General features: G+C 36.7%; 1 protein-coding gene across 1 annotated transcript in view; it reads left to right on the top strand.

The window, feature by feature from the left end:
* Positions 1-13,504, top strand: part of LOC149785296 (uncharacterized) — a 51,462-nt gene extending 37,958 nt beyond the window's left edge. The window contains exons 6-8 of the mRNA XM_089979170.1: positions 4,616-4,645; positions 5,517-6,005; positions 6,694-13,504. Coding sequence (XP_089835296.1) covers positions 4,616-4,645; positions 5,517-6,005; positions 6,694-7,421 — 1,247 coding nt within the window. The 3' untranslated portion in view covers positions 7,422-13,504. The remainder of the gene's footprint in view (positions 1-4,615; positions 4,646-5,516; positions 6,006-6,693) is intronic.
* Positions 13,505-13,648: the final 144 nt, after the last annotated feature.

Here is a 13,648-nt window from a genome sequence, read left to right as displayed (position 1 = left end):
CAGGTAATGTGTCAGTCTGCACTGTCTATACCATTAATATGTCAGTCTGCATAGCCTTTAACCTTAATATGTCCGTCTGCGTTGCCTATAACCGTAATCTTTTTTTTTGTCTAATGAACACAGGCAATGTGTCAGTCTGCACTGTCTATACCATTAATCTGTCAGTCTGCTTTGCATATAACCTTAATCTGTCAGCCTGCATTAGCTATAATCTTAATTTGTCAGTCTGCTTTGCATATAACCTTAATCTGTCAGCCTGCATTAGCTATAATCTTAATTTGTCAGTCTGCTTTGCATATAACCTTAATCTGTCAGCCTGCATTAGCTATAATCTTAATTTGTCAGTCTGCTTTGCATATAACCTTAATCTGTCAGCCTGCATTAGCTATAATCTTAATTTGTCAGTCTGCTTTGCATATAACCTTAATCTGTCAGCCTGCAAAGCGTGTGCCAGACAGTTACAGTTACAATACCCTACCATGGGCTGTACATGTTGGATGACCCAAAGCGTGGAGTTAACGTTTTTTACGTTTATCTCTTTCCACATGAAAACGTATGAACAAACATTAGGTAATAAATTGTTGCTTTTAAAAAATTATAACAAATATTTTATACTGTTTTGGTGTGCAAATGTTTGCAAAAAGGCATAGCTTAAGTAACATAGCCTTCTATTTTACTTAATCATTGGGATTATGGAGAGAGAGAGAGAGAGAGAGAGAGAGAGACTTACACAGACAACAACAACAAAATAATAATAATAATAATAATAATAATAACATTTCATCATGGGTATAAGTGTGAAAAAAGTATTTAACATAGAGCCGGGTAGCTATGTGTGTGTGAAAGAGACCTCATTATCAAATGTGTGTATGCGTGAATATTTTTGCATACTTAAAACAATTTAAAGTTAAAGATAGAGATTTACTTAAGTTCCTTTTTGTTGCTTTTTGGAAGGGATGGATGGGTGTAAAGTATATTTTCCTGCGAGTAAAAATTACTGTCATCGACATGTCGTTGCGCGATTTGGGTAGTCATGTGACTAGCAATGCAAATGGCGATTAACAGGTCAAATTTTATCAACGCTTTTGTTTCGTCTCGTCTGTCAGCGGAGTAAAACATCTAATGAATTTTATACTCGCAATTTCTAAGAAAATAAATCATCTCCCTATCAGAGTTCATGCAGGTATGGCTCAGTGTAAGGTCTTTCAAGTTTGCTAGGTCTGCTATTGTGGTGTTACCCTATGCCATCACTGCACGGTGTCAGCCAATTGCAACTTTTCGATAAACAAATGATTCTGCCCCTACACCCCAACTTAAATGTCCAAATATCACAAATGTGGTGGGAAGGGTCAGAAGAAAATCGGATTCACGATTTATGTGCACGTTCTGTCGTTGAAATGGACATTAAAAGGGAAATAATAAAAATTGATTGCAAAGACAGAGGAAACTTGGTCTAACGCTATGACCGTAGAATTTAGCTAAAGCAAAAGAGTCTGTATAAATAAATAACCCACACAAATTAAAAAGTAAATTCGAAGGGCGGGTCGTTATTGGTGGCAATTTATAGTGCTGACTAGCACTGAGGCATCATGCCGCAGACATGTAGTATGATGTCAATCCCAGTCAGATTATCCTGATACCTATTAGGCAGCTGTTAGTACCATTTTTATAAGTCTTGGTATGACTCAGCCGGGGTTGAGAAATGGTAACAATGTAATAAAAAAATTACGGATGAAATACGAAAAAATTATGTCAAAATGTTCCTAAATGATGGCACGGAGCCAAAATGCCTCACACACATACTACAAAAAAGTTTCTGTCACCGCATTCAATAAAGGATTCGTCGAAATAGAACTTTTCCTTTAAAACTCTAACTGTCCTTTTTCGACAATTCTATTTTTGACTACCAATTATAGTGAGATCTGGCAGAAGTTAAAATGTCTTGAAGCCATAATATGAAGACAGCCTTTTTAGCAAACCATTAGGGCATGCGCAATGTGGACAAGCTTTATAGTAGTATCGACCGACTCACATCGGGTATGGTTAGCCTACTGGGCATGCGCAATCTCGACATTATTATCCATTGTCTAATTGTCTTGCCCTAGGACAAAGCGAACGAAGCAAACCGTCTTGGGCCACGCGCTTTCAGGCAATGCAATTTTTTTGCTCTCGTCTCCGCGCTCATCGCTTGCTGCCTTGGGCCCCGCTTGTAAGGACAATCTTGTTTAGTTAGCCTAGTGAACGTATGCAATCTGGACCTAATTTATAGTAGTATCTACTTACTGATCCAGGTAAAAGAACTTAACCTACTGGGCATGCGCAGTCTGAATAAGATTACTACTATTATCCATTGATTTTTTGGGGAGGGTGCTCTATCCTGTTTGATCTTTGCAGACCAGTTAGGGAGGCCCTCCTGCCCTACTATTATTGGTACCTTTTTAAGAGGCATGTGTTTTATGGATTATGATTATGTATGTTTTTTTCGTTCCTTTTGTGTATATATATATATATATATATATATATATATATATATATATATATATATATATATATGTGTGTGTGTGTGTGTAGTTATATTTTTCTAAGTATTTTTTTAAATTCAGTATTATATTCTAAGCATTCATCGTCGTCCAGTAAGTAGGTTGCTATCATTCTATGTTCTTCTTGTCTTCTTTTTTCCGTTCTGCTTCTCTCTAGTTCCAGTTCTTTTATTTGTTCCTCTGTCAGAGTTATTTGTGCTGTTTCCCTTGTTGTTTCACTAGATTTTCTCTCTGTTGATGTTGTTATTTTGGTTTTCGATAGATTTTGTTTTTTTCCTCCTAATTCGTCTTGTTGGCTCTGTCTTTGTACTATCTGATTTGGTTTTTCCTGTTCTATATTTCCTTCGTGGTACCCATTTGAACTTGTTTCCTCTTGGTTTCTTCCGTTGTTGTTTCTTCCTTTTGTAACCGTTTCTGCTTTCCTATCTCTTTTTGTTCGTGGATTTGCTTCTGCTCCACTTCTTGCTGTTGTTTTTCTCTTTGCTGTTGTCTTGGAATTCTTTGTCTTGTTGTTGTTCTTGTGTGTTTTTTCCCCGTCTCGTGTTCTTGTTTTTCATGTCGTTGTTGGATTTGCTTTTGTCTTGGTTGTTGTTGTTGGTCTACTTTTTGTTGTTGTTTTGAGCTTAGTTTTTCTTCTTTTTTTTCCTGATGTAATTGTTGTTGTTTTCGACTGTAGTTCCTGGTGTGTTTTGGGTAAAAATTTCTACCGTTGCCACGTGGGTTGGTTTGTTTTGTTCTTCATGGTGCTGTTGTTCTTGTTGTTTCGTCTGTTTTACCTGGTGCGTTATTTTTGGGAAGATTTCTGCCTTTGCAACGTGGGTTTGTTTGCTTTGTTCTTTATCCCCTGTCCTTGTCGCCGCTTGAATCTCTTCTTGGTTACTCAGACATTTGTGTGGTGTGTGTCCTGTTTTTCCGCACCTGTTACACGTTCCATGGTGGATGCAGCCTTTATACAGCGATTTGGCTTTGAAACCGTGAATATAAAATGCCCTCTTCATTCCTATTTCTAAGATTCTTATTCCGTTGTGTATCGTTGTTTGTGGAATGGTTGCCAGTCTGTATGTTTCAACTTTTATTCCGAACTTTTTTCCAAAACTTTCGCCTGTTACTTCTAGGGGTATTTCCAGTAGTAAGTCAGATAGATGAATTTCTCGCGATTTTTTAATTTATCTTCTTTGGAACTGTTGCTGGCTCTTTTACTATGACCCTTTCTCCCATGATGCTGATTTCACCGTACGGTATTATCGGCATGTTCCCTCTTGGTCGTAAAATATATCCTTTGTATCCATTTCTGTTTATTGAGTATTCAGTCTCGTGGTACAGTCGACATGACCAATTCTTGGGTGCCTTCTTTGTTGGGACATTCCAGAAATGATCCATCATCTGTTTCTATTCTCATTATCTTAAAGAATTTTTCCAATCTTCGTATCTCTGTGTGCAGCCTCCATATTTTCTTGCTTGTTTGTCAAAACGTCTTGTGAATAGAATTCACTCCCTGTGGTTCAGTTTTATTTCAGATTTTATGTTTTGTCTTGAATGTTATGTTTTCAATTTTCCATGATTCTGCTCAACTCGTCGAAGTAATATCCATGTCACATATAAAACAAACCGGTGGACTTTCTCGCTGTTTGCTTTGTACGTGCCAATGCCAATGATAAAGTAAGACTTTACTTCTCAGGATGGAGTATCAGAATTAAATAGATCGATATATAAAGACCACTGCTTTCGTTAACCTACTGGGCATGCGAACTCTGGACGAGATCTAAATTAGTATCCATTAAGCGACAGCAGGTCCGGCCCAAGGAGTTTTGGCAGCCTAACGAACTGTGACTCTCCCTGCCCCGTGAAAAATCATTTCCGTCGAATTTAAATCCCCCAAAGCCTGGCGCCCTAGGCGACAGCCTTATTTGACTAGATGGTCATACCGACCCTAATAGATAGCTAGCTTAATTAACCTAGTGTGCAATCTACATAATATATATTGCAGTACGCACTGATTAAATAAATTACACTAAAAATCATAATTCAGATCATGTTGTATTATTATAAATATATCGTTTTCTTCTCTATTGCAGATGAAATTCGGAACCCTTATGACAATATTGGTAAGTGGGACATACTTTTACGGGACTTATCCTTCCTTAAATCAACAATCTGCCATGTACTTGGCATACAGTATTTTAAGAATCGTGTGTAAAATAAAAAATTATTTACATGAGAAACCATTTCAGAATATAACATAAGTAAATGCAGGTATACAATTTTATCTTTCACAGAAGCTGTACATAATTTATTAACCCAGTCAGATTAATAATATATGTAGGTGTGTGTGAACATTATCATTGTTTTTTCATTTCAACACAAACCACGTGATGCGATAATCCTATTGTAATCACCTTTCCGTTCTTTCCGTCCATTTTCCGTTCTTTCCGCCCATTCACACTTCTTGTAACCACCATAGCTCTCTGCAACACTTGGGCATAACTGAATCCCATTTGGTAGGTGAACCTGCTTTTTAAATGTGGACGTGACGTTGAAAGGTTGCGTTCTTTTCAGAACACTGTTGAGCCTTTGGCCCTTTCTCAAGCGGGGTCTTTTGCAATGCACCCCTCACTAATATCTCAAGTTAACTTATTTTGACTTACAAGTTACAAAATGCACAGTTTAGGAAAAATTACTTCGAGACGTTTGAAAGTGAAGAGGCCAGATCAGAACATAAATAGAATTATATTGGTCATTAGAGGTCTATAATTGAATTTTCGGGGGCAGGGGGGCCCCGGGTTTTCTTTAAAAAAATCTCCGGCCATCGAAATGCTTGAAACATAGTCTTGTTCGGATTTATAGACAAAACGAATCTATTACATCCAATATATATATATATCCCGACTATAAAAGAAATCTCAGCCCCATCCTCCCCGAAAATTAAATGGTAAGTCCTTTTTATATGTATCACATTTCATCTGTTTTATTTGTCAGATGACTGCCGCTTTAGTTTGTATGACATGACAACGAATATTGCTGTTAAAGACGATTACTCAAGTATGGATCTGAAAATGGACGACGATACAAGGTCATGGTGTGACCTTCGTGAAAAATACGTCCTCCTGTACACCCCAAAGACGGTCTGCCGCCGTAACCTTGAAACCTTATGTAAAACAAGCAAAAAGTGCAGTTACGCCAAAAAGAGGAAAACCTTAAAATTTAAAGGTGATAAGCTAAAGTCATGCTGGGAACGATTCGTTCTCCGAAGTCAGTTGCCAGAAGGTTTTCAAGACGATGGAAGTCAGTTTATGATCTGTCAACGATTTGACAAAAGCAGCAGTCTGGGACAGATTTTTGATAACAAGAGAGGGTATTTTGCCACTCTGTACGATACTTCCAGAAGAATACCAATCTTCTCAATGACAACCGTACGTCATCTGTCCAATGAGAAGTGGCCTCATGTGCCGTATATGATCGAGAAAAGTGAGTTCATGCGTGAAAATCTGTGCTTTATAAGTGTAAACGGTCATAACAGGGCTTATTTAGTCATCCTCCTAGACAATACATGGCCACTTTTGTTGCAATTAGGCATTGGAATAGACCATATTCTTTCAGCGTTGTCATGCGTTATATTATGTCATCGTGTAATCAGAAACCTAAGCTCCCTGGACAAGTTAATAAATTTGTAAAAATGGAAACCTTATGTCAACAGATATAAAAATCATATAATTTATCATATTTCCCCCATATTTAGATCAAAAATATACATGCAAGGGCATCCAATTGAAATACTGAAATCCCATAAATCCAAAGCCATAGTTTATAAGAAACGGTGGATTGTGTTTAGCGTTTTGTGTATAATATGATTAAATTGAGGCAATAAAGAGTCCAAATGTCCATCGGCATCAAATTTTAAATTGAAAATGTTTCCACTCTCGTGAGAACTTGCTGTAGTCGACTAATTTAAGATGTTGATAGCGGCTGTAGTAAAATAATTTGATATGTTGATAACGGCAAACACTTGAAAGCCGAAGAAGGTTTAGGCAAATTATTTTATGTGGTTAGATTTCATTTTCAGTGCTAACCTTCATGCAATTACTACTCCTTTTATGCTTTTTGTTTCTCCTTTGACTTATAATTTTCCGAGACTGATGATATCCTGCTTTTTCAGGCCTTGTTGAAAAATACAGAGGTCCTTTGACCTGGCTATTTTCCAGCCGTGGTAAGGGGATGGCCACACAGTTACACCTGGATGGCAACAGTGTCTGTCCTTCGAAGCCTGGAGATAATGATCCATGTAAGCACGGCGAGAACCAGGCATTAGAATCCGACTATGAATACTCTGGCTACCGTATCGCTCAACTTCTTTCACCCGAGCTGGTGGAGTCTGGGCTGGGTGACAAAATTGCCACCTACACACTGACCAACACAGCGCCCATGCACCCAACTATGGTACCATATTGGAAACGTATATCTGCGGCTGTGAGGCATTTCGCTCTAACCGACTGTAAGATCCCACTTCTTGAAAAAGATACCAAAGATACAGAAAAAGACGTGAATCTATCAAAGGTCCGTAAAAGTCAATTCCCGGAAATGTACCTTCTTTCGGGCGTCGTCCCATCTGTTCAACCGGAAGAGACATTAGGAAATGATGTAAATGTCCCAGCAGCCTTCTGGATCGGCGCGTGCTGTATTCATGGAGCTGAAGTGTCGTCATTTGGCGCCTATCTCGTGAATCAGAACGATGGAGATGCCACCGTTATATCTATTCAAAATCTACAAGCAAAATTATCCAAAAGTTACAAATATAAAAATGCAACAGATATAAATTTGTTCCCAGCGTTCGATGGAATTTGTAGCAGCCACGAGAATGACGTATCATACAAAATATTTATATGAGTGATTAGATAATTCAGTTTGATACTGAAGTCTACTTTTTCAGTTTCATGTCGTCAAAAGGGTACACTAATATTCTGCTGAATTTGGTTTTCATAGACACATGTTGTTTTAATCGTGTGGGTGGGTGTAGGTTCTACCCGACATTTCTAACAAGTTTTTAAATCAGAGAGTTGCACCAATATCGTCAGTACGAGGGTCAACAGCATACATACACGCATCTTCGCGCATTTAATTCATAATTCTTATTCAGATGAAGGATAATACAATATTCAATTTAAATTTTAGGAATTATGTGTCTTTACTTGGACGCTCTCCAGTTTTACCATTGATAGACAAAAATAGAACTTATTGTTTACCGCAGTTGGAAGCAAATATAAATCAGCTGTTAGTTATTGTTTTTAAAAAACACAACCGCGTTGTATGAATCAGAAATCATGAATTAAGGCAAGCGTACTACACATTTGTGAAGGACGTTGGTAAGACCGTTACGATTTGTTGTGATGTTCTGTCATTATTGAAGTAAACAGAATTTTAAAAGGCAAATAAAGTTGTAGACATATGGAAAATGTCATGCGACTGGCTTAGAAATGCGTAAAGGCTGCTGGTAATCGAAGCTTTTACTGGAGCATTTGAAATCATACACTCTGTAATGTATGTAATCTTAACTTTGGATGGACCAGATCAAACTGCATCCGTAATAAAAACAATCTAGGTAGGGCTATTATATTACACATCATCAGCTGAATCGTTCAATTTAGTGTTTTCTAAACGATAACGATCAATGTTGGCGTTTGACTGTAATATGCATTATTTACTATTATTTTGGAGCTTTAAGAAGAGTTACCTATGCATCAAGGTTTATTGAAATTCTAGATAAATTTCTAATTAATCGATAGTTTCCTGTCTCCATCCTCTTTTGGTCGTATCCTCTACCCATTCTCTGTTCGTCATCAAGAGAGCATTTTCGTAATTACGCTTATTAAATCATATATGTATAGGTCATTGTTGATACTAATAAATTATGTATTCTCGTTAAATTAATCATCGATATAAGAAAAGAGAACATTTTATATCGAGAGCTTCATAATTCGGTACACTTTAAATGTGATCATGTGTATGTTTTCTAATATGTACCCACTGTTTTAATGCTCCATTTTTTCAGCTTGTGTAAAGTTGCATATTTCAAGGTTTATTTTAAATCCCCGGACTTGTATTATGGTATATTCACCGGATATCAACTTTTAATTAAGGAAGTTCTATTGAAATATTTACCGTATTTGCTTGCTTATAAGGGGATTCCATCTGCAAACAGCCCAGACCCATACCTGCCGTCGCGTAATGCACTGGCAGATTTGGGTCTGGGCAGTTTGTGAGGAGTAAACAGTAGAACCAAACAACATAGACCCTGATCTAAAGGCATATTATGCAACGGCATATCGGGATCTTTGTAGTTTGTCATTTGACTCGTCTTATAAGCTAACATATACGGCGTATGAAGGACCTTAACATTTGCTGATAAATGCTTGGCATAGTACATTACTTAAGGCCAATCTCTACAGCCTTTTTGAAGAACTGGTCACAAAACTGGTTCTCTCGGACTACCAAGCATCAACCGCTCTCATGTCAATTCTCGTCACGAGTCGCTATCCAAATTCCTATGATTCAGATAAATCAGTCAATATTAATTGTGGAAGTGTATTTTTAAACACCTTTCTAATAAGACAGTTCGAAATCGGAACCAGGTTGCTACGAAGATATCATAATTAGTCAATTTTTCCCCATAAAATCAGACTTTAAAAGTATGTTGAAATTACTACCATTCATTCATTAAATTAATTCTTTCCAGCTGTGTTGATAGCAAAGAAATAAACACAATTGTCGAAAGTTAGAACTGAACAAATATAATGTTTCCCCTATTTAGTTTCTTTAAAATCCAAACTTTACTACATAACTGACGGCTGAGTTAGATGTATCAAACGATTTACAATTTAATCGTAACGGTTTTATGAAATTTGTCAGCAGCATTACTGTGGTCTCTCGTTCTCAGTCAAATCTTGAAGTAAGGGGTGAAATAAATAACTCACATCAACAAAACGTGCCATGCGAGTTCCTGGGAATGAATAATCATTCACCTCTATCACTAAAGAACATCGAAAGACATTCGACCGTTGCAGCAAATTCATCCATTTCATAATGCTAACCAAAGCAGTCTTTTGGGTACTTCTGAGTGAACTACCTAGTGTAAAATTATTCAAATAGTTGAGAACTAGCAAAACGTTTTCCATTTTAAAAATCGTGAACATGGAATACACAAGAGCAGTGCCGGATTAAGGCCTTCCAGAGTCCTAAGCACTGAAAATATTATGGTGCCTCCCCACCCCCCCATGTGAAACTAAAAAAAAATCCAATATCAAAAGCTGTAATACTAGTCTTGCCATCTTTCCAACTCAGAATACTCGTATATGCAGATCAAAATGGTGATATATAACTCATTCACTTTTATCATCAACAATTAATTTGAATTTGTTCTGGTGCCCTAAGTACATGCTCAGTGTTCTTAATGGGTAATCCGGCATCGCACAAGGGTTTCGTAAGCATACTGTAATTGTCTGGGGGTGAGATGGAACTCCACTGTATTTTTTATACGGATTTGAATCCCAGCGTCTCAATGAGATACCCAAGCATGTAGTACAGTCATTTAAAAAAAAATGTTTTACTTTGTTCGTCATGACCTTTTCATGTACTAGTCACAAAACGATACGGATTATTAACATTGATTAGGAAATGGTAATTCCAAATTATTGATCTTTTCATTTACTAAGAATCAGAGATAAGAACCTAATCGTGTACCTTGAATGTATTGAAGAAACAACGACCTTGAATGTATTGAAGAAACAACGATTTGGTGGACCAACAAGTTGATCTCCGCTTCTTTTTTTGACAATCCTCTACCAGAAATCTCATGAAATAAAGCGGATATCTACTTGCTGGTTTAACTATTTGGTACACAATCGGGTTTAAAAATGCATCCCAGAAGGCGGCGTGTCTGCAGATAATATAGTATAACTCTGAGGGCCTCGAGTCTGCAGTTTTGTGTGTGTTCGAGTACGGCTTACATCATAAATTGCAACTGCCATGTTGAACACACACATACACACGTACGTGCGTATATTTAACACGATGTTTGCGATTTTTTGACGCAAGCTATAGACCATTGTCAGAGTATTACGTACTGCTTGAGTATATGTTTTTTGTGTATATAAACTCCATTTTGTAAAGATTTGGTACATAATTTGTATACTTGGTAATCGATCAAGTAAAATAACTATTATACAAGTTTTTTTTGTCTGAAGCGTTTGCCGGAGCACTCGGGTTGAAACACCTTCTTCATGCTACGGTGGGTCTAGTCGCCGTCACCAGCTGCTACGAAATACAGCAAACCGTGTCTGATCGTAACACGAGACTGCTTCTCATTGCACCTGATTCGTTGTTTCCTCTCATTTGATAATGGGTATCGAGACCATTCGGCCCAGCTTGACCGAAAACAAGACCATTCGTCCTAACTTGAAAGTCCGACATAAAACAAACGTGACAATAGTTGTAACGTTTTTTTTTTTCTTTTTCTAAAGTAGAAGATACTCCGTACGATATATTATTACACAAGTAAGTTGACTAAGACAAAATATATAGTTGGACAGTTTTTTTAAAAAATAGAATTTGTATTTTACCGTACCATGTTGAATAGGATCTTTTTGTCTTTTAGGATATAATGCGTGCGACGTATGAAATCATGATAGGTCATCGTTTCCTTTCAAGCATTTATTTTGATTTTCAAAGTGAGAATGAATGTTAATATACAATAATTTGTTCATATCGGTGAATGTGTGCACTGGTTTGTGAACATAGTTTCATTCTCAGTTTAGCTACGTTGTAAAATAGAATAGGTTTTATTTTAAAAAAAATTGAACAAATTTAAAACAAACTTAACTATCTTGATATTATAAATTTAATGTATGCAGAACATTTTTCTCAGTAAGACTGATACTTTTAAATGAACAATTAACTGTCATGCAAGCTAACATATCTGTAAATAAGTACGAAAGGTCGCTTATGTTCGATTCTTCTCTTCTATTAAATCCAGAGATTGTTAGAACTAAATATTCTGTAAAATAAAAGGGCTGTGCGTGTTTCTGTGGCATTAATTGTATCTCAACTTCTTGGTGCATGGATGCTTCCACATTTTTTTTAGAAGAATGTTCCTAAAAGGATTACTCAGCATGGCACGGATCTGTTGACTTTAGTGTTTTTTTAAGTTTGCTTTCAGATACCATCTTGTAATGTTATCTTTTGTGCCTCTTTGTAAAGTGTCATCGTCATCAGTTAGAGACCTGCAGGTTACATTTCCGCGCTTTGCGGTTTAATCAGTAGCTATATCCATCCACGTCATTGTTTGTCCATATGGTCTTTCCAAAGATACTCCACAAGGATCTGGGTCAAACTGAGCTTTCACTTCTATAAGTCATCCAGTTGCCTAAGGCGGCGTTTCTGGCTTTCATATGTATAAAACACTAGAAAAAGCAATATACCTAAATCTTTCTTCTGATGTTTTTGCCACACAGAGTATCTACTTACTTTTTCTAAAGAAAAAAAAAACTTGTCAGAGTTACCTTGTTAAGATGGGCGGAATTATCGGTCAAGTTGGGCGTAATTGTTTTATTTTAAGTTTGGCCTAATTGTCTATTAACCGTTATAAAGTGGCAAGCTTGTCTACTATATGCCTTATTAGTGAATTCGGATCATTTCAGGTAGAATAGGCTTATCACGTTGCTTTGTGTGCATCTACTGTTTGCTACATCGGTGGTTTCTCTGCTAGAATCCTATGTAGAACACATGATTCGATTATCAGGCCGAGTCAGTTGCATTGTTGTCTCCTGAGGCAAAACAATTTACTCTTACTGTCCAACAAAACACGCATACGCCATTCAAAGAAACACCTTGAAGGCGCCTGACCCGAACTAAACTAGAAATGTATCGGTTTCACACAAGTCATAAAGATACATTAATTTATTTTTGTTCGTATCAGCAAACATCTAAGGTAAAATTAAGAACAGTAAGATTAAATTGCATCATTCGTGACGAAAAAAGTACAACACAAACAAAAGAGGAACAAACTTCATCCCCATCTATACATACATAATACACTCGACTCATATAAAATATAGCACCTCTAATACTAGAATAAGTTTTTTTTTTTTAAAGAGATAAACCGTGATGTAAAGACACCAGTTCCTTAGGATATCATTACTTAGCACAAGTGACGTTACAAATATGTAGGAGCACCATTTGGTCAATGCCTATATCTTTGTGATTGCAGATGAAGTGCATATACTTTGTCTTGTTTTGAAATTTGTGAAAATTATCAATTAACCGGATTTCAAACTGTGCATGTGATAAAGTTGACAAAATACACACCAACATTTAACCAGACTTTCTGAATCTCAAGGGGAATTAAGTTCTACAATGGAGAAATGTTATCGTAAAACATGCTTTAACATGATATAGAAAATTTTCATTTCTTGGTGTCCAGTTTTATGAAATAGAATACGAAATTGCCCCATGATACAGAATAAAATATAACTGTAGTCGAGTTATGGTTATTTTTTTATCAGAGAACCCATGGGCACCCGCACATAAAGGCATGGCATGGATGGGGGCCTGGATTTCGACCTCTAAACATGATTTGGTCTACATCCATAAAACTGAATAGCTGACCACTACATGTTTTACCACCCCACCCCTGGAGCTAAAAATAATGCTGCGGGCGCCCCTGATGGGACCTATAAATGTAGATACATGTACCTGACACAAGAGAATTATATAAGAGTAATGGTAAGTTGGCTAAACCAGGAAGTTATGCAGATATTGGTTCATAAATAGACTATAAATTATGATGTCTACCTAACATTATGACACAGTCAATTTAAAATAGTAACTGCAGTATTGTGAATGATTATTGCTCATTTTCTTTTTGTGGCTTGTTACATTTTAAAAGTGTTGCTTTCAATAAATTTAGTTATTCATTACAGTCTCTTTATTTTATTATTATATTTCCGATGCTTTTCCAAGAGAAACAGTTTTATAAGTCTTTTCTGTCAAGGTTCCGATATGTTAACCTATTTACATCTTGGCGGATCGATCAAACATTTCAGTTTGGCAACTGTAGATCG

This window comes from Sinohyriopsis cumingii, chromosome 13, assembly GCF_028554795.1.
Source record: "Sinohyriopsis cumingii isolate HCF-2022 chromosome 13, ASM2855479v2, whole genome shotgun sequence".
NCBI classification, from domain to species: domain Eukaryota; kingdom Metazoa; phylum Mollusca; class Bivalvia; order Unionida; family Unionidae; genus Sinohyriopsis; species Sinohyriopsis cumingii.
This window is presented reverse-complemented; position numbering and strand designations above follow the sequence as displayed.